The following is a 19,211-nucleotide window of genomic DNA, read 5'->3' as shown; positions in this document are numbered from 1 at the left end:
TCAAAACATGCTCACATTTGCTATCTAGCTTCCACTGAAGAAATTTTTGAAATCCCTTTCAATTTTTACGTTTTTGCTTTTCTGAGAAGATTTTTTGTACATGCTTCTATATGTTCTTAAATTAAAATCATTTGTTTCTTTGAAACAAATCAGAAAAATAGGCATAATTCCATGTCATATTATTTGTTATAATTATATTTTCAATGTCAAAGTGTATTTGTTTGAAATACCATACATTTTATTTAATAATTCACGAGATTTCTTGATAGATCAATACGTAACACACCTGCGTAACGCATACAAAGTGAAATTATAGACACTTCCGAAGGAAGGGTCAAAACGTAAAATAATCAAGATTTGGGGTGTCTAGAGCCTCATGGCTTCATAAAAACACGGCTTCCCGCATAAATCAAAACAATAGCTATTATTGGCAGGGGAGAAGGCGGAGCACTACCCCGAGGATTTGGTTCTAAAATGTAAACAACAGTGTTAATTCTCTACCATCTTTTTGTTATGGCGAGGCAATTTTTATGCAAACTTTTGTTTTCGATATTATATCCAAATAAAACACTCAATCATGCAGCAATATAACGATGTGAATATGTTCGCATTAAAGATTGCGCCCTAACACCGGTTCTAAGCTTCGATGCAGAGTACACGAGCTTTGTTCGCCAGTGACAGGCGTTTGGGGCCCTTGATTATTGGATCGGTTTACGTTCCACGTTGTAACATAATGATAATATTGTTACTGAACCGTAATCGTACACGTAAAACAAATTTAATGTTGTTTATTATTAATATTTCTGACATGTATAAGAAAAACCCAGATTAATCCACGTAGCGGCGATGATGCCTTTCTGGTGCATCGTAAACTGTACTGAAAAAAATCACATAAGAAAGGTCAAAAAGGACCTTAGGGGGATAGATCGCATATTTTCCATCATTTTGCATGTTTTTGCATTAATTACTATGCATTGCCACCATCCTTAAACAATTTCGATTTTGAAATTTTTTTTCCAAGGGGGACCCTTGGGAAAAACAATGATTTTTAAATAATTCCGAAATGCAATGTCCGATTGGGCCAATTTTCAATAGCAAACAATGGGACCGCATTCTCCGGCGAATGCAACTTGTTGCGAGTAAATCGGGTTATGCTAAGTTCCAAAAAGTGAAGTTGAGCCATCTGCACCTACTTTTGATATTGCCTTTAACAACCAGGATCAGGTTTTGAATCCAAAGGATAATGAGAAAATTTCTTTTATATCATGTCTGTATACACTCTCGATAGGTAGCATGAGAGACGTGAGAGACGTTTTTCGATAGCTGTTACGACAATGAACTGATTCGGGGGGCTACAACCCATGATAAATTTCTTGTATTAAGCCCCAATTGGGTTGTTTAGCAAAGAAAAATATGAGGTTTTTTATAGTTTAACGTAAAGAGCATGCTTTGCTGATCTCCAACATATTTTTATTTTGTTTGTAAACCTTTTATTTACATTTTTATACAGCAAACAATAAGCCATTTCAATCGATAGAATGACACTAAGATTCATAGAATAACAGTTGGCCCATGCAGCATAAGAACAAATTTTTAGTCCCATATAAATTTAAAATGCAAATTAAAAATAGTTCCGGGTTTCCAAAAATTCTGAAAAATTGGGGTTAGGCTTAGTTTTTTATGCAGATTCAGAATATGTAAAAACCTATATACCCCTAAACAACCCAATTGCGGGGGCACCGGTTCTGATGATGCATTTCAACTTGTTTTACACAGCAGTGCGAAAAAAATGTGGTCTCCAACATAAAATGAACGAGAAAAAAGCGTTTTATCAAACCCCATCGGTGGGGACCGCCTATCCGAATCAGTTTTTTTCCAACTTGTATACAAGTGCGATAGTTTTGTTTTCATGGCTTGTTATGATTCGAAGAGGTTTTTGCCTCTCTTTTATCGTTGTTCGTTATCTATTGAGAGCAATTTCTGCAAACCCAGAGCTTGAGGATAGCTCAACAGACGGAATTCTTTGAATTCTCTGAAGAAGCCGAAAACATCTCAACAACAAATCAGCACTTGTCATAAGACGAGTTTTTACAATCCCATTGAATTCCACCACTTAATTGTATCTTGACAAGGTTAAAAAAAAATTAATCATGTATCTTGACAGATACGTATTTCGACCTCAACAGTAAGGCCGTCTTCAGTGTCTCGTACTTGACTCGATTAAGTCGACGAGACGCTCAAACACGTTGGACCAACATTGACTCCGCCCCCAAGGAAATGCTTCGGTTGCTGCTTTGTTTGATCGTGTGTGAAGTTGTTCGAACAACCGTTTGTCAGTTGGCGGCTCGGTTGGAAAAAATAAAACGGTTAGATTTTAGTTTTAGCTGTCGGGGGCAGAGTCAAGGTTCGCCGTGCATTTGTATTTAGTGAAGTTGCACAAACCCCCATATTTTTTTTTGTTGATGGTTGGTGCTCAAGTTGGCGCTTCGATTGTTCGTGTGTCATATTGATGGTCAAATGAATTGATTGATCGTGCCACTGTTGGTAAAACTTGGTGGATGTTTGACTGATTAAGAGTTGGAGTCAATATTGGTCAAACCAGGGCTCTTATACACTCAGAAATAAAATTAATCCGTAACGGATTTAAAATTATTCTTTCCAGTCATTATTCACTTTTATACCTTACAAAGTATAAACAGTATACTATCGAGAATTATAATTTATACTAACCCGGAATAACGTAAAAATATTTTTGTTTGCATTCTGTCATTTGCAAAATTCCATCAAATCGCGTGTGCAACAATGTCCGTTCGAGTATTTTCCGGTGGACTTTCCAGGCAAAAACTCGGCCAAAAATAATAGTCGTTCCATCGCAAGTGCTCCGCGAACTTCTATTACAAATCCAGAGTATTTTACGGACCGCAATCTAACTAAAATGTCCTAAATTGGACTTTATTAGCAATTGATCGGAGCCACACGACAAGGCAATTGGCAGTGGAAGTGGATATTGCCGAGAACGCCATCCAATTCGAACTGCTACAAATGGAGCAACTAGTGCACGCGGTTTTTATCCGTTTGGTGGCCTGTTTGGGCAATTTCCAGAACAGAACTGCAGCCCTTTCTCAAGGACGACACCTCCTGCCTTTAACCCGTAAAAAGTTAGCACACCTGATCCCGGAACTACTCACACAGCGTCGGTGCAAGAAGACGCTCTAACACCTGCCAGCTACGACGAGGGAACAACTACCCATGTTCCCAGCGGATTATTCGATAGGAAAAACTCGGCCTCTTATTTTGGTAAGACAGCGTCAGTTTTTGGAGGTTGTTTGTATTCAATTAATTATGTTTCCCAGATCGTCGAATTCAATACGAATGAAAAAAAGATTAGCTGCACTTTCTACATGGACCATGTAGAACCATGGAGAATGGAGGAGGATTACTGAGCCCCGGAAGACGAGCAACACTTATAATCCACTTCTATGTTCAACGTGTCAACTATGTCTCGCTACGTACCTTTAGGTGAACCATCAATGATTCGGTCGGCTCATCACCAGAAGCATCAACGACCATCACGAATGTGACGGAATGCCGAATTATTTATAAATGGAGAATAAAACATGTATTTATCTTATTTTGCTGTTTCTTTTCAATATCATTGAAGGAGAACCCAGTGACAAGAAACAAACATAACCTAGAAACTATGACCAAATCCAAAATAAGCTAACCAATCATAGTGCTTACTTATACTATAGAACATTTTTTGAAATTTATACTATCCCGGTATTTTCGGATGGAATACTAATTTGGGGTCAACCAGGCAAATAGTCATTTAGAATGACTTTTAAACTATTTAGAATAAGTTTATTTCAGAGTGTACGTCAAAATGATCATTATGAATCATGAAATTGGCATACTGTAACACAAAAGATATTTTAGTTACAAGATAACCATTGTCGCTGTCGTCGCTGTCCGGGACGTATTTTGTTAGCGAGGATGGGGGATCTAAATGTCAATGAAGGAAAAATACATACAATTTGACAGTTAGGTACCACACATGTTTCGGACAACAGAACAAAGGGAACCGAAGCGACAATCTTTATCTGGTAACTAAAATATATTTTTGCAACACCTGTTTGTATTCATCTGGGGTCAAACTGCTTCACCGTGTGTATGCTGCATTAGTGGAGAAGCAATACACTAATTATTAGTTTGGCAACACTGCATGAAGTTGATGAACCCTTGACGAGCTGAGAGCTGAAAGTGAGGGGTGAACAGTGACCAGTGACTGCATGATGATTTGAATGTGAGTAACTCAAATATTTGACAGATGTGGTCCTAGAATAACTTTTCAAGGGTTTCAGAAAGAAAACGCGCATCATAATCTTAATTGGAAAACAAGTCTGTAACAAAAATGCGTATTTAGACCTTAATGCTACTTTTAGACAAGACAAGTGAATTGAGCAAGTCGCATGAATCGAACGCGAACTAAACGTGTAAACACCTTAATTCAATTCACTTGAACGAAAAGAAAGTTGAACAAAAAGATATTTTAGTTACCAGATAAAGATTGTCGCTTCGGTTCCCTTTGTTCTGCTGTCCGAAACATGTGTGGTACCTAACTGTCAAATCGTATGTATTTTTCCTTCATTGACATTTAGATCCCCTATCCTCGCCAGCAAAAGATGTTTCGGACAGCGACAATGTTTATCTTGTAACTAAGGGTCTGTCTCATTTGGAGAATTAAACTTAAAAGTGACAATTTGAAAATTAGCACATATCCCGCCCATAAGAATGGCTGGTGCTTTCCAGCATTTCCAATAAGACATCGATGCAAAATGATTCGGTATCTGTCAAAAGTAATCTTGCTCTGCGAGCAGGGTTATTCGATAATTATTGAAATGTCACTTTTAAGTTTAATTTCAGTTTAATTATCCAAATGAGACAGACCCTAAAACATCTTTTGTTGAACATGTTCAACTTTTGGCAAGTCAACTGAGTTGTTCAATTCACTTGCCCTGTCAAAACGTAGCATAACTCAAATCAACACTGATACCTTATCTTGGCATTTTTTTTTTGCATAAATGATAAATATTCTATTTTTGCTCGATTTACATTTTCTCAATTTTCCACTCATCCTAAACGTATATTAATTGTCATGTGATTTTTCTTTGATTTATTCTGGATTTTTTGAAACATGTTGCGAAGAGATTGGTGGCAAATTGAAGTCACACGATCAAAAATACGAGCGAAAAAAAATCGTGTGAAAACAAAATCCTGTGTACAAGAAACCGAGGAGATTAGGATATTTTCAAACACTTCATTACATTTTTAGAGTGAATGCAAAACGGCTCTCAAACGTATGTCACCGGGTGACAGTGCACTCATGAGTGAGCGGAGAAGCAAAGAAGGAAATCAAAACCAAAAGAGTTGAGTTCGAGTCTGTGATAGAAGGAAGGCAGGCGAATGATTTCCTGCCTGTTGTAGGAGGAAGTTTTTTTTCGGTGCTTTTGTCTGGGAAAAACTATTGAAACAATTTCCCAGCTGTTCAATTACAATTGGTGATATAGGTAATCATTAAGGTGAAAGTGAATAATAAGTAGTTCATCGTTAAAATATCAAAAAAATAGTACGAAAAATGTCTCAAAATGGCCGCTTTGATTTATTGGAAAAAAGGAAACGGATATATTAAAATCAATATTAGTTAATATTCTGTTTAGTTTATCAATAGTTGAGTGTGTTAATTGGTAGTGCTTATTTTCAAAAATTAAAGAAAATTAAAATCAGTCGCAGAAGTGATCTAAAAAGACGAAGAAAACAGAATCATCTGTGGGCATATTTTGTATCGATTGGATTAAAAAGTTCCCAGCCTCCTGCTTTGGTGGAGGAAACAACAGCAAAAAGCCGAAAACAAAGAAAGAAGCAATCATTCTCAGAAAATGCTATTCTTCTTCTCTCTAGTTCTGGCAAAATCCTTCTTTAATGGTTCCCGTTATATAAATTTAATTTTGGTTAATGAATCATCGAATGTGTTTGATTTATAGTTCTATCCTTACAATCACATATCATGATTTTATTTCTGTCTGCATTTAAATTAATTATTTGCATTGTTTTTGAGGCAAGTAATTTAGAATTTGTGTAACAAATCATTTACAATCACTTTGATATATAAGTATACAAAAGAATGATCGAGTACTGATATAATTTTTAATAATCATTAAAAGCATTTATTGCATTGCAGGTATTTTGTGTAAAATAAAAATTTGTTCATATTACATTTCATATGCAACGTTAGACAAATGCCAAAATAGATTGATTCGAATGCATCCGAGCCACAGCGGTCACCCTGTGTCGCATTGCGCATCGCGATTGAAATTTTGTAAACACAAAAGTGTTGTCCAGTCGACCTGTTCTGGGTCTATACTTGTTTGCTGTTTGCCTAGTCAGTCCAAACTCTTCAAACTCAGAATACACTAATTGAAATCCAGTTCAATTATTTTCTAGTTTCAAACCGTTCTCTATTTTGTAAACATTTAAAAAAAACTAATGTCGTTTTTAGCTACTGCTTGGGCGAAGCTAGATCAGCCCTAAAAAGCCCTAGCAGGCCTGGTAGCGGGTCACTTTTTAGTGACTTGGTCACTTTTTTCGGGCAAGTAACTAAAAAGTCTCTTTTTTCGACCTCAAGTCACTAAAGTCACTTTTTCTCGCAAAAAGTCACTATTTTCAACTATTTTGAAACTATTGACTATTTTTTAATGAAGCTCTATGTATAAGTCGGTTGATGCTTTGTTCATGGCGGAAATGAAATTACGGATCTTGGAAAAATGATCGCTCTGAAACTTCGCCAGCCATATTACTCGCTGCTCTTATTGGTATTTCACCAGTAGCTAATTGACCTTTCCCGTCAATTTTTTAAACTTGTTCAATCGATTCTTTATTTTATTTAAAGTCAACTTTCCCAACGAACCCATGTTTTTTTGACGCCTTTAAGTATTTTTTAAATTTAAAACAAAATATTTAAAAAGTGTTGTTTTTAAGATTGGGCTAACATTCGCCCGATTTTGAACGAACAGCGGGTGAATTTTTCAGACCGGTTCACATGTGCAGCATTTTTTCAACTTTTGTTTTGGATTTTTAAAATAGTTAGAGGCTTGAGAGAGAGAGAGTTGAAAGAGAGAGAAAGTTTACCTTAAATAAGCCAAAGAATCGATTGAGACAATAAAATGAGATGCAATTTTTGACGGGAAAGGATATAGATATTATATAAAGGGGATAAAGTTTCCCCGATTTTGAAGATTGCATGCGCTAAGATAATTGAGAGAAAAGTGGATCAAGTCTGCCCAGTCTCCCCTATCAATTGCACTATTGGCGGTTCAAATTATACTTTTCAATTTTAGATATTCTTCCTGGTGCTTCAGGAAACCCAATAGTTGATGAAAGGCTTGTTATTTAGTGCATACCTAAAACAAACATGCTTATCAGTTTTTTTTATAACAGAAGGGACGTAACTGCATTAATACATTGCTCTTCGTCGATGTTTTCTTTTTATCATTGTAGCAAATTGCGGTAGTTTGCCGAAGATTTAATGGTTTGGTGTAATAAAGGATGATTGTATCTTGCACCAGACGCAATAATCACGGTTGTAACTGTTGAGTTATTAACGAAGTTATGATTCTCAGCGCGTGATATTTTGGTAAAATGAAAATATTTATTTTCAAATCGAAATAATGATAGCTGCATCTATGATTGTACTGCATTCGAATTGAAAGGCGATACTTTGAATATGTAAAGTAATTTTGCTGTAAGAACATGAGAAAATAAAAGCCGTTTTTCCCTTCCAACATCCACTTCGATTAATGTTTTGGATTTTTTTAAATATATTGCGATGATAATTTATCATGATAATTTATGGGGCCCTCCTTAGCCGTGCGGTAAGATGCGCGGCTACAAAGCAAGACCATGCTGAGGGTGGCTGGGTTCGATTCCCGGTGCCGGTCTAGACAATTTTCGGATTGGAAATTGTCTCGACTTCCCTGGGCATAAAAGTATCATCGTGTTAGCCTCATGATATACGAATGCAGAAATGGTAACTTGGCTTAGAAACCTCGCAGTTAATAACTGTGGAAGAGCTTAATGAACACTAAGCTGCGAGGCGGCAATGTCCCAGTGGGGGATGTAATGCCAATGAAGAGAGAGAGAGAGATGATAATTTATACATTTAAAATACCATAAATGTGAAAGATTCTTCAATTCGTTCAATCCCAGGTTCGTTGTAACTGAATTTTCATAATTTTTGTTTCGTTTTCTACCAAAACGATCCGTACTGATGTTCCTTTCGCACTAAAAAAACCAAAAACTTCTTAAACCTATAGCAAATCTGCATCTTTCTTAAGTAGGTGTTCAGCTAATCCACTGATAGTAATTTTCACTCATTCTCACGAGAAGAGAATGTTCATTCACGCAGATTTTTGCCTAGAAATCATTTTTCGGGGAAGAAAAACAGGTCTTATGAGTGATAAATAACCAACTTCCAGTGGCGCAAACGTTTGATTCGCTCGCAGATTACGAAAAAAAATTACGAAAATTTTTTTTCCCTCGACCCAGAAACGCTTAATTTCGTCTCATCGAAATTGCAACTGAAACTGAAAGTCACTTTTTGGTCACTTTTTATGCAACTGAAAGTCACTATTTGGTCCCTTTTTTCGTCAGCTTTGGTCACTAAAGTCACTATTTTGAGCGGCAATGGTCGCTACCAGCCCTGCCCTAGGCCCTAGCCCCTGTGAAAACGTTCAATTATTCAACTGGGTCGGATCGTGATCCGCTTCAACCTTAGCGAGATTCGCTCTGAGTAGTTGTGTACAGACATCTGATTCCACTGTGATTTCTGTACCATGATACCATTTTTGCCTTTCTTGTACAACAAAGTCATTTCACCTTTTATAGAAGGCTCGTAGACCCATAGTGTTATAAATCAATCGACTCAGCTCGATGAACTGTGAAGATTAAATGTCTGTCCGTCCGTGAGTGTGTGTATGTGTGAGGATGAAAAGATGAAAAAATTGAAACAAACTCTTCATAATACTAATCCTTAACCGATTTTCTCGTAGCAAGTTGCATTCGAAAGATGGTAAAGTCTTGTTGATCGATATTGAATTTGATAACGATCGGTCATTGCGTACAAATAATATAATGAAAATGGTGAACCAAACCGGAAAGATTGGTGTCTTGGCTAAATGTAAGAAAGGAAGTATCATTATTAGGTGATTTAATTTGGGTTTTCTATATGCATTTCGACAGTCGACTGTACGTAACACACTGGAATCATGTTGTGCGTCCTTAGTATAACCTTGGATTTAATCCATGCGTTATTTACCGAATTTTTGTCATAAAACTCAAAATATGACTAATACGCAATGAAAGAATTTGATTGCCTCATTAGCCATGTTCATATGGGGTCTTCCATATACGACGTAGATAGTATAGGAGCAAAAGGAGAGGAGGGTGGTACGACAAAAAAGGTGCATGGCTCATGCAAATAATCCAATACCTAATTATTGTCCACGCTGGGATAACATTCATTCAATTTAACATGTGGTCGATGCAGTGGCGTAGCCAGAAAATTGGTCAGGAGGGGGGTTTTCCGAACATTTTTTTTCGATAAAAAAAATTTCTTTTGAAAATTTTATTGCCGGGGGGGGGGGGGGGGGTTATGTCCAAAACCACCCCCGTGGCTACGCCACTGGGTCGATGTATTGCCATTCCGCACCGAGTGCCCCATCCAAACCCATTGTCACGCACAAAAGTACATGTAGCGGTTGTTTTAACCTGGGCAGAATTCATTAACAGAATAAAAGTCCAATTTTTGCGTTACGTAATTAATGGATCTTCCCTAAGTCAGGGGTATGAAATAATAAAAATTCCACTTTTTATATCTTTTTGTGTCATTAAAGTAGAAGTCTATTTTTCTGTCAATCAAAAAATGCCGGGATAAGATGGGTCAAACAACGGGGCAAGATGGGTCACCTTTGAATTCTGCAATAAATATTGTTCTTATTCACAATTATAAATTACACACAGATCTTCTTCTTCTTCAATGGCTCTACATTCCAACTGGAATTTGGCCTGCTTTTCAACTTAGTATTCTATTAGCATTTCCTCAGTTATCAATTAAAAGCTTTTCTATGCCCGCCATTGCATGAATATATGTATATTGTGTGGCAAGTACAATGGATACACTATGCCCAGGGTGTCGAGAACGTTTCCAACCCGAAAACATCCTAGACCGGACCAAGAATCGAACTCGCCATCTCCGGATTGGCAATCCTACACACTTATTTTTTTTCGCCGAGATCTCAGTATTTTGTGCTTATTTTCCCGAGGTGGGCACTGCCGACTTTCAGCAAACATGATTTTTGCTGAAATCTCAGTAAAAGTGACGTTTCGGTTGCTGAGATACGGTAAATATGTTGCTGAAAATCAGTAATAAACGAAATTTTCCGCCGAGATTCAGTTTTCAAATTTACTGAGCTACAGCGGTGCCTGATTTTGTCGAGCTCGAAAAAGGAAAACTTAGTGTGTTCGCCTTTGCTCGCAAGGCTACTGGAGACACACAGATAGATAGGTTTATTGTTAATGATTTTATTGAATAATGAGAGATTTTTGGGCTTTGGATGAACAAAGGGGCTCTATATTTAAAAATGTCTGCAATTTCTTATGGAAACAAGCCGCCCATGTAATGCTTTCTTAAATACAAAATTGATACATTTCTAATTAACAAATTAACATCATTATGCTCAAAAGTAACCTTAATATTATTAAATTAGCAATGGAAAATATGTTTTGAATACGAACTATGCCTTTCAGTATGTGCTGACCCATCTTGCCCCATTCCCAAGTTCATGTTAGAATGTCTAGTCTAGCAGTTAGTACAACATTTAATATAGATTTCAAGATGGTTTAGCAGAAATTCGAATTTTCTTATAATTATAATTATAACACAAATTGATATATAACAAGGTTTTCGTATAACTATAGCCTGTCTACAATGATACATCTGGGAGAATCACAGTAATTATGATCGATACCGATAGGATATTTAACTTTTCACCAACATAGATTGGTTTGGGGCGGTATGGCCAACTGGATTAGGTATAAAGTAACCTCTAAGAACAAGAATAGATTTTACTTGAATCACTTGATTGTAAAAATATGAATAAGCTTTTAATTTGAATTAGGAAAATTTAGATGTTGTAGAATAGATTGAATGTACCTGAGGGCAAGAAGACTAAAATATAAGAGACCTTTTTGAACGATTTTGTTATCCGACCTCCACGTTGCCGGTGAGAGCGATGACCCATTGTCACCCTCCGATGGCGGTACTTATATGCTTATATCAAAGGCAAAAATATCGTCGGGTTGGGATCTGACGACCAACTGGCACAATCTCCTACACACTTACTTCATCGAACGCAGTTGCTGATGAAGCAAGTGTGTTGGAGCCAGACAATACTAAGGCTCTGTCTCAATTAAAGAATTAAACTGAAATTAAACTTAAAAGTGACATTTCAATAATTATCGAATAACCCTGCTCGCAGAGCAAGATTACTTTCGACAGATATCGAATCATTTTGCATCGATGTCTTATTGGAATTGCTGGGTAGCACCAGCCATTCTTATGATTGGGTTACTTGCTAATTTTCGAACTGTTACTTTTAAGTTTAATTCTCCAAATGAGACAGACCCTAAATACTCATCTTACTTGGTTGGCATTGTACAAATAACACATGAGAGAGAGCTAGTTCTAAAAATAGATTGCGAGAGTTCGGCTACGTGCCTGGTGCTGAGAATGTGGTCTCATCAATACCCGCTAAGCTGCGGAGGACGACGGAGGTCCTTCAAAGCTTAGTTGGTTGGGAAAACACATGTCTAACGCTGGGTGGTGCCGGATAGAGCCGCTGTTTTGCTTTCAAGCGAGTAGCCAATAATGTGTGAAATAGGCAAACCATTAACGTCTAGCATTCCTTCTCGTAATACATTTCAGATCGGAAGTTGAGTGCAATTCTGCAGCTTGTGGGCAAAAATGTCGACCAGTGCCGGATCTAGTAGCACTGCCGGTACAACGGCTCCAGGTGGCGGTGGCGGCGGTTCGGCCGGTAACGCAGGAGGCAGCAGCGCTGCTGGCAACGGCGGCAGTGGTAGCAGCAGTACTGGTTCCGGTGGTGGACGTCGCAATGGCAACGGAAACGGCAATGGCAGTGGAAACACCACACCCGAAACACCGGCAGTGCCCAAGCCCGAGACGAAGGAAACCAAGTCCAACCCGAAAATTTCCAAGGCACTAGGAACGTCGGCCAAACGCATCCAAAAGGAGTTGGCCGAAATCACACTTGATCCGCCTCCGAATTGCAGTGCTGGCCCGAAAGGCGATAACTTGTACGAATGGGTTTCTACCATTTTGGGCCCTCCAGGATCCGTCTACGAGGGAGGTGTGTTCTTCCTGGATATTCACTTCTCACCGGAATATCCGTTCAAACCGCCCAAGGTCAGTCTAGTTGATCCTGCTAAAATATATACGATTAATAACTTATATTTTCTTTTTGTTTGCAGGTCACATTCAGAACGAGGATATATCACTGCAATATCAACAGCCAAGGTGTTATCTGCCTCGACATCCTCAAGGACAATTGGTCACCTGCGCTCACCATCTCGAAAGTGCTGCTTTCCATTTGTTCTCTACTAACAGACTGCAATCCAGGTGCGTATCCATCTTTCCGTCGTTTGTCATATGTATATTTACATGTTTTGTGTTTTACAGCTGATCCATTGGTTGGAAGTATTGCCACACAATATCTGCAAAATCGGGAAGAGCATGACCGAATTGCTCGCCTGTGGACTAAGAGGTAAGTTGTTGCATTTATTTACTACAGTTCATCAGATGTTGACAAATTTAAAGTACCTGTTCCACCCTCGATTCCATCCATAAAAGCATAACTTTCGCATATAGATAGAAAATCAAGAGTTGAAATGAAAAATTTAAATTGCAATAATTGTTACTTTGTCATTTTTTTAAAACGATTGGCTACATTTTCTTTCTATTCGAAAATTACGGCATGTTGATAAAAAAAACTTAACAGCCGAATTACGTCATTGCTCCAACAACCAGGCATTTATTTCGTTTCTATATCAGTCGCCAGGAAACCATTCCCCAAAAAACTCTTTCCCAGAATGAACCATTTCCCCGAAAACCACTCCCCAAAATGCACCGTATCCCAGAATATGTTTCCAATAATAAAAAAAAAATCTCAATGATTTGTGTGCCTATATTGGTATATCTATATAGTTCCATACTTCAATGAGTGTAAAAATGGGCCTAGCTCCATTCACACCGTTGACACCGAATGGCATGAATGGTCGCTTGTATCTGAATGGTATATGCGAACTTTCCTGAAACAGGAAAAGAATCTACAATAGAAGTGTTCTTGCCTTAAAAAGCCATTTATACCCTTTCGTCTCATTGCTTCTCCAGAAGCATCCATTAACGCTTCGCCTTCGAGCAGGAGGAGGAATCATCTACTCTTTCGCCTTATTCCCGTCAAATGCCTAAATCACGCATGTTTCCAAAGAAGGCATCATCTATTCGTTTACCTTATCCTGGATACATTCGTGTTTCGGAGGAAACATTTACTCGTTTTCGTTTCCTCTGGGCAACGCGTGCTGTTCGCTCTTCCTGTTTTTGGCCATTACTCATTAAGGCCGATCGAATTTCAGTCTAGTTTCTAACAATGCTTAATGGCCCTTGTATATCCAACTCATTTAGAGAAATGATTTTATGCCAAACAACATTATCTTCTTATTGGCATTACATCCCCCACTGAAACATTGCCGCCTCGCAGCTTAGTGTTCATTAAGCACTTCCACAGTTATTAAGGCACGACTGCGGAATTGTCGATCACAGGTATACTGGTGGAACGAGCATATTGCAGCCCTTCTAGCAGCCTGCCTCCGGGAAAGAAGAAGAACGCAAAGGACACGCTCGGCGGAAATGAGGGAGGAACGCATCGAGCAATTCAAAGCAGCGAGACTGGATCTAAACAAGGCCATCAAAGAAAGCAAGAAAGCCTGCTTCGACAGATTATGCCAGGGCGCCAACTCGATCCCATGGGGAGACGCCTATAGGTTAATGATGGCCAAAACAATAGGAGCACTGGCACCTCCCGAGCGATGTCCAACAAGGCTGAGGACGATAATTGAAGCACTATTACCGCACCACGGCCCAACCCATTGGCCGCCAGCAGCGAGGGTAGGAGCAAATGACGAAGTGGCGAGAGTGACGGTAGAGGAGGGTACTCGACCCGAGTAAAGCACCTGGTCCGGACGGGATCCTGCACATGGTGTTGAAGGCAGCCATAATGACTAATCCGGACATGTTTAGGTTAGCCATGCAGAGGTGTCTGGACGAGCGGACATTCCCGGATATATGGAAGAGACAGCGTTTGGTCCTGTTACCGAAACCTGGTAAGCCACCAGGAGACCCCTCAGCGTACAGACCAATCTGCCTAATAGACACGGTAGGGAAGCTACTGGAGAAGTTCTGATCCTGAACAGGCTTTCGCCGTACGTGAAGGAGGTAGGAGGATTATCTGGGCGCCATTAAATCGGTGGTGGACACTGCAAAGGTCGCCATCAAATGCAAGCGGCGTGGTATACGTTAATGCGCAGTAATAACACTCGATGTGCGGAAAGCATTCAACAGTGCATGCTGGATGGAGGTTAGCGCCCCATCACGGCAGGCTGCGACATCACCTCCAAGAGATCTCTGAAACAATTGGGGGTGATGCTCGACGATAAGTTGAGCTTTAAAAGTCACGTCGACTACGCCTGCAAACGCGCGTCGACGGCGATAGCGGCACTATCGAGGATGATGGCGAACAGCTCTAGGGTGTGCTCCAGCAAGCGCAGGTTGCTGGCAAGCGTTGCGGTTTCAATACTACGATACGGAGGTCCAGCCTGAGGATCGGTGTTGAGTGTAAACTGCAACGTGCGAAAGCTGGAGAGTACTCATAGGCTAATGTGCCTGAGAATCATCAGCGCATATCATAGCCAAACATATGGTAGCCAAATGGCAGAGGGAGTGGGACAACTCGGCTAAGGGAAGGTGAACCCATCGCCTAGTCCTAAGTATGTCGGCACAGACCACATGGAGAGCTAAACTTTGGCTCGACCCAGTTCTTAACAGGCCACGGATGCTTCAAGTGGTACGTACACAGCTTCGGACACGCGGCTTCTCCCGCCTGTCCGCAATGCCCAGACGTTACAGAAACGGCTGAACACACCCTGTTCACATGCCCCCGGTGCGAAACGGAGAGGCGTGCGATATTGGAAGCATGTGGAACGGACACTACCACCGATAACATGTGCCAGAACCCAGAACAGAGGAGAGCGGTCGCAAGAGCGACGTCCAGGATAGCCGTTATCTTACAACGAAGTTGGCGAATAGAGCAGCAGCAGGCAGCCTTTACGCCTCCGTGTACTCCAGCGGCGGTCGTGAATATATATGTCGATAATGAATGGGAACGCCAGCGCCAGCTACTGCGCGTAGCCTCAGAACGTGACGAAACGTCCGGTTTCGGAGGAGCTCCCGCTTTCGGGGAACTTCTCATCGGAGTAGGTTAGATCCGCCGTCGGGGACTATCCGAGTCGTTCGCGATCGCGACGGAGGCGGGAGCTAAATGGCTCAACGAATAAGGTGAGAGCTGCATGGCTCGAGGCAATCGAAACTCGGTTATCGGAGTAGGCTAGGCCCACCGCCGGGAACCAGCTGAGTAGATCGTAGCGTGCGAATGCACTAACTCCGGGTCGTCGAGGTACCATTGAACCGGATGTTATCTCCACCCGGAATCCTTGGATTGACCTCGGCACTTGTCCGGTCACCCGTTGAGACGGGTCGTCCTACGGGGAGTATGATTGATCCACCACCGGGGACTATACGAGTAGTTCGCTACCAAGGCGTGAGCTATATGGCTCAACGGTTAAGCAAGAAGCTAAAAGGTGCAGTGCATGGGAAATCGGTTAATCGGAGTAGGCTAGGTCCACCGCCTGGGACCAGTTGAGTAGATCGTGGCGTGCGAATGCACCGGCTTCGCGCGTCGTCGGGGCACCACTGAGCCGGAAGCTATAAAGACATAAATAATTAAACAAAATAGCGTGGTGATGGATATTTAAAATAAAATGCGGTTGGAACTTGAAATAATGATCCTGAAAAAAATGATCAAAAGATTCGGCATTCGAGCTGCAATTAATATTTGTTCTGCGCGACCCACCAACAATCCGCTCTCGACCCCCCTGGGGGTCGGGACCCATAGTTTGGGAAATCATGAGTTACGATAAGGCTGGAAATCTGTGTAAATCAGTTCCTTTCTCGATGAATCGATGTATTTCACATTTTATGACTATTTTCAATTATTTTAATGCTTAGAAATATTTCTCCTGATGAATCACTTTTGGGCGAGACGATGTTCGTCGGGTTAGCTAGTAGTTGGTATAGTTTTTTGAGCTGTCTTCAATTACCTACAATCAGTAGTCAGTTTGTTCTGAGCTAAACTGTTCAAACTTTCCAATTAATTGATTGCCATTATGATCTCCTTGCAGTATTTTAGAATTACACCCGATTCTGTTTTTAAACGGATTTTTCTTACACGGCCGTGTAAAAAACATCCCATACACAATTTTTGCAAAGTTGCTCCATTTTTCATGATTCGTTGAGAAACCATAAAACTTTTTTCACACGGATTTTTTAAATTTTGAATTGAAAACTTTTTTAACACAGAACGCATCCTCCGTCGGGTGTAATGATATTATGTAAATAATGAGAGAAGTCCATGTGGCATAATGCCATTTGGCATAACAAGTTGAATTACTAAGGGCCATTTGGCATTTAGAATAACCGTTGGAAAATAGTTGTAGTTTGCTGTTCGGCATAACAACCATTTGGTATAATGCTAGAACAAAAGAAGTAAAACACATGCAAACATGTTAGCCAATACGTATGTAAATTGAAATGAATGTTATATTGTACACGAATTACTTATGTAACAATTTATGATTCGACGCCTATCGAGTTATGTCGTAACGCAGAATAAGCAAGAATAGTTCTCCGCAATCATCCAAATTGACACATAATCGCCTTTTTTTCCATTTTTTTTTTCAGATATGCAACGTGATTTCCTAAATTTGACGTTCTGTATATTTTTATGTGAAAATCACTAATATTTATAATTCTAACCATAACGAAGGAAAACATACTAAAACTAATAAACTAAATTGAAACAAGAGTAATAAAAAATAGCAACAACTCAATGAAAATCGGAATTCCAAATTCAGAAGCAAAAGAAACCAACCGCCAGGTAAACTATTCCGTAGTAGGCCGCATTCTTTTTCTAAGTCTATTCGCGAACTGAACTGTGTGCTTCGCTAACTCAAAGCTCCCCTTGAGGTCACACAAGATTCGATCCTCGATTCCCTATTGGCGTTTCGGTGCACACAATTACCCTCGGAACCAAGCAACACCCAACAAACACTCGCAATGTAACACTTTGTTAAGGAATCTTCGTTTGCCTTCTATTCAGTTCGGTTGCGTTACCGTTGTGGATCGACTTGTGTAGCGTACCCTGCAAGGCGCGCTTTATTACCGTAACTACGAACTTTTTTTTTTCTACAGACTCGACTCCCCAACAATATATCCATACGTTTGTTTAGTTTTCAGATGGAAGAAGTAGCTCTATCTATTAGTATGATAGTTAAGTAATGATAAAGCTAGGATTTATAATTGAAATGCACCGTCGTCGTCCTCATCAGAATTGTAAGTAGTCCTTGGCAGCAGCGTGACGTGTGGAAAAACATTTGGTTCTAACTCCAGAAAATATGTGTTGCGAAAAAGTTGGCAATGCATTAATTTTTTGAAAGAAATCAGTTCTTAAATGGCGTCGTAAAAAAATAATGTCATATCAGTTTAAATGTATTCAATGTGATTACCTTGTCCTAAAATTTCCAATAGTCATACATTTTTCTAACGGAATAATTTTCATATGAAATGATTTCAAAAATTTAAAACACAACATCTCGAATCGTTCTGATTCTTGTTACTGAATATATTAACATTCTTTGCTTTTCTATTCCTTCACTCGAAGCAACAATAGATGTGATTGAAATTCGTTAAAGACTGATGTCGTTGACATTTTGTATTCATGAACAATTCGAGATCTCAGATTAAAAGATGTAGTAATAAAGAACGCAATTGTGGCAAAAGCTTTAATTGATGAGTTGAAGGATGGAATAAGGAATTATATACATTGTGAGGTAACTAATTTAATAAATTATTTTTGTACTCCAAGAAGAATAACAAGTACCACAGTTAAAATTTAAAAAAACGTGTAATAATGTGATATGACATGGAAATTAAAAAGCCAACTAAGTTTAAGATCAAAAATAATCGCTACACATATTTTCAAAACCATGTTTTCAAGTAAAAAAATCGTAGTTGTTTCTAGTTTGGTTTATCGTTATAGGAACCCTAATTAAGTAGGTTTGATTGGCCTAATTTAGTACTAGATCAAGCGCGATATGTACTCATTTCACATCTGGCTGCTAGAACTCGGACGTGTTATCAAAAGTACATTGGAAAAAACACTACTTTCTCCATCCTATCATTTCCTTTTGAAAACGTTGACTGGGTCAGGTTTTGTTCACAGACAAACAGGAGATTAGAATCGAAAAAAGTGGTGACATTAGAACTTCAAGAAAAATCAATATTTAAACTATACAGATAATAAAGAGCAGTAAATGTGAATTGAGCTTGTAGATTAAAAAAACATAATATCACAGCCAATCTTGAAACCTCATTTATGTGCAAGGTGACCAGCGAACCGGGAAAACCGGGAAAATGTCGGGAATTATGCGGGAATTTTAATAAACACCGGGCAAATTTGAAAATCTGCAGTTGTCTCTTTGTGAACATTAGTGCAGCAATCTCAAACATCGCGAGAGAATTGGTAGGCTCGTTCCATTCTATTTTAGAGCTTCCAATGTTTCGTACGTAACGGAAACTCAAACAAATTTAAAAATATATGTCACTTTCCTTAATTTTTAATTTGATAAATCGACATCCTAATCCAATTTGTCCAAATAAATATATTTTGCATTCCTTTCCTTTTTTAAAA

The 19,211-nt window shown here is 39.2% G+C and overlaps 1 protein-coding gene across 2 annotated transcripts; it reads left to right on the top strand.

Moving 5' to 3' along the window:
- The first annotated feature begins 5,409 nt into the window (after positions 1-5,409).
- On the top strand, positions 5,410-18,841 carry LOC134213794 (ubiquitin-conjugating enzyme E2 E1). Of its 2 annotated transcripts, XM_062693122.1 has the most exons (5): positions 5,410-5,567; positions 12,038-12,538; positions 12,604-12,751; positions 12,812-12,896; positions 17,204-18,841. In XM_062693122.1, the coding sequence occupies exons 2-5, from the start codon at positions 12,077-12,079 to the stop codon at positions 17,214-17,216; spliced, it is 708 nt and encodes a 235-aa protein (XP_062549106.1). In that variant the 5' UTR covers positions 5,410-5,567; positions 12,038-12,076; the 3' UTR covers positions 17,217-18,841. The 2 variants fall into 2 exon arrangements, with proteins under 2 accessions (XP_062549106.1, XP_062549107.1); XM_062693123.1 differs by lacking the exon at positions 17,204-18,841 and having other exon boundaries at positions 12,812-12,900.
- Positions 18,842-19,211: the final 370 nt, after the last annotated feature.

This window comes from Armigeres subalbatus, chromosome 2 (genome assembly GCF_024139115.2).
Source record: "Armigeres subalbatus isolate Guangzhou_Male chromosome 2, GZ_Asu_2, whole genome shotgun sequence".
Classification (NCBI taxonomy): Eukaryota; Metazoa; Arthropoda; class Insecta; order Diptera; family Culicidae; genus Armigeres; species Armigeres subalbatus.
Note: the sequence above shows the minus strand (reverse complement) of the source record. Positions and strands in the feature narration are given on the sequence as shown.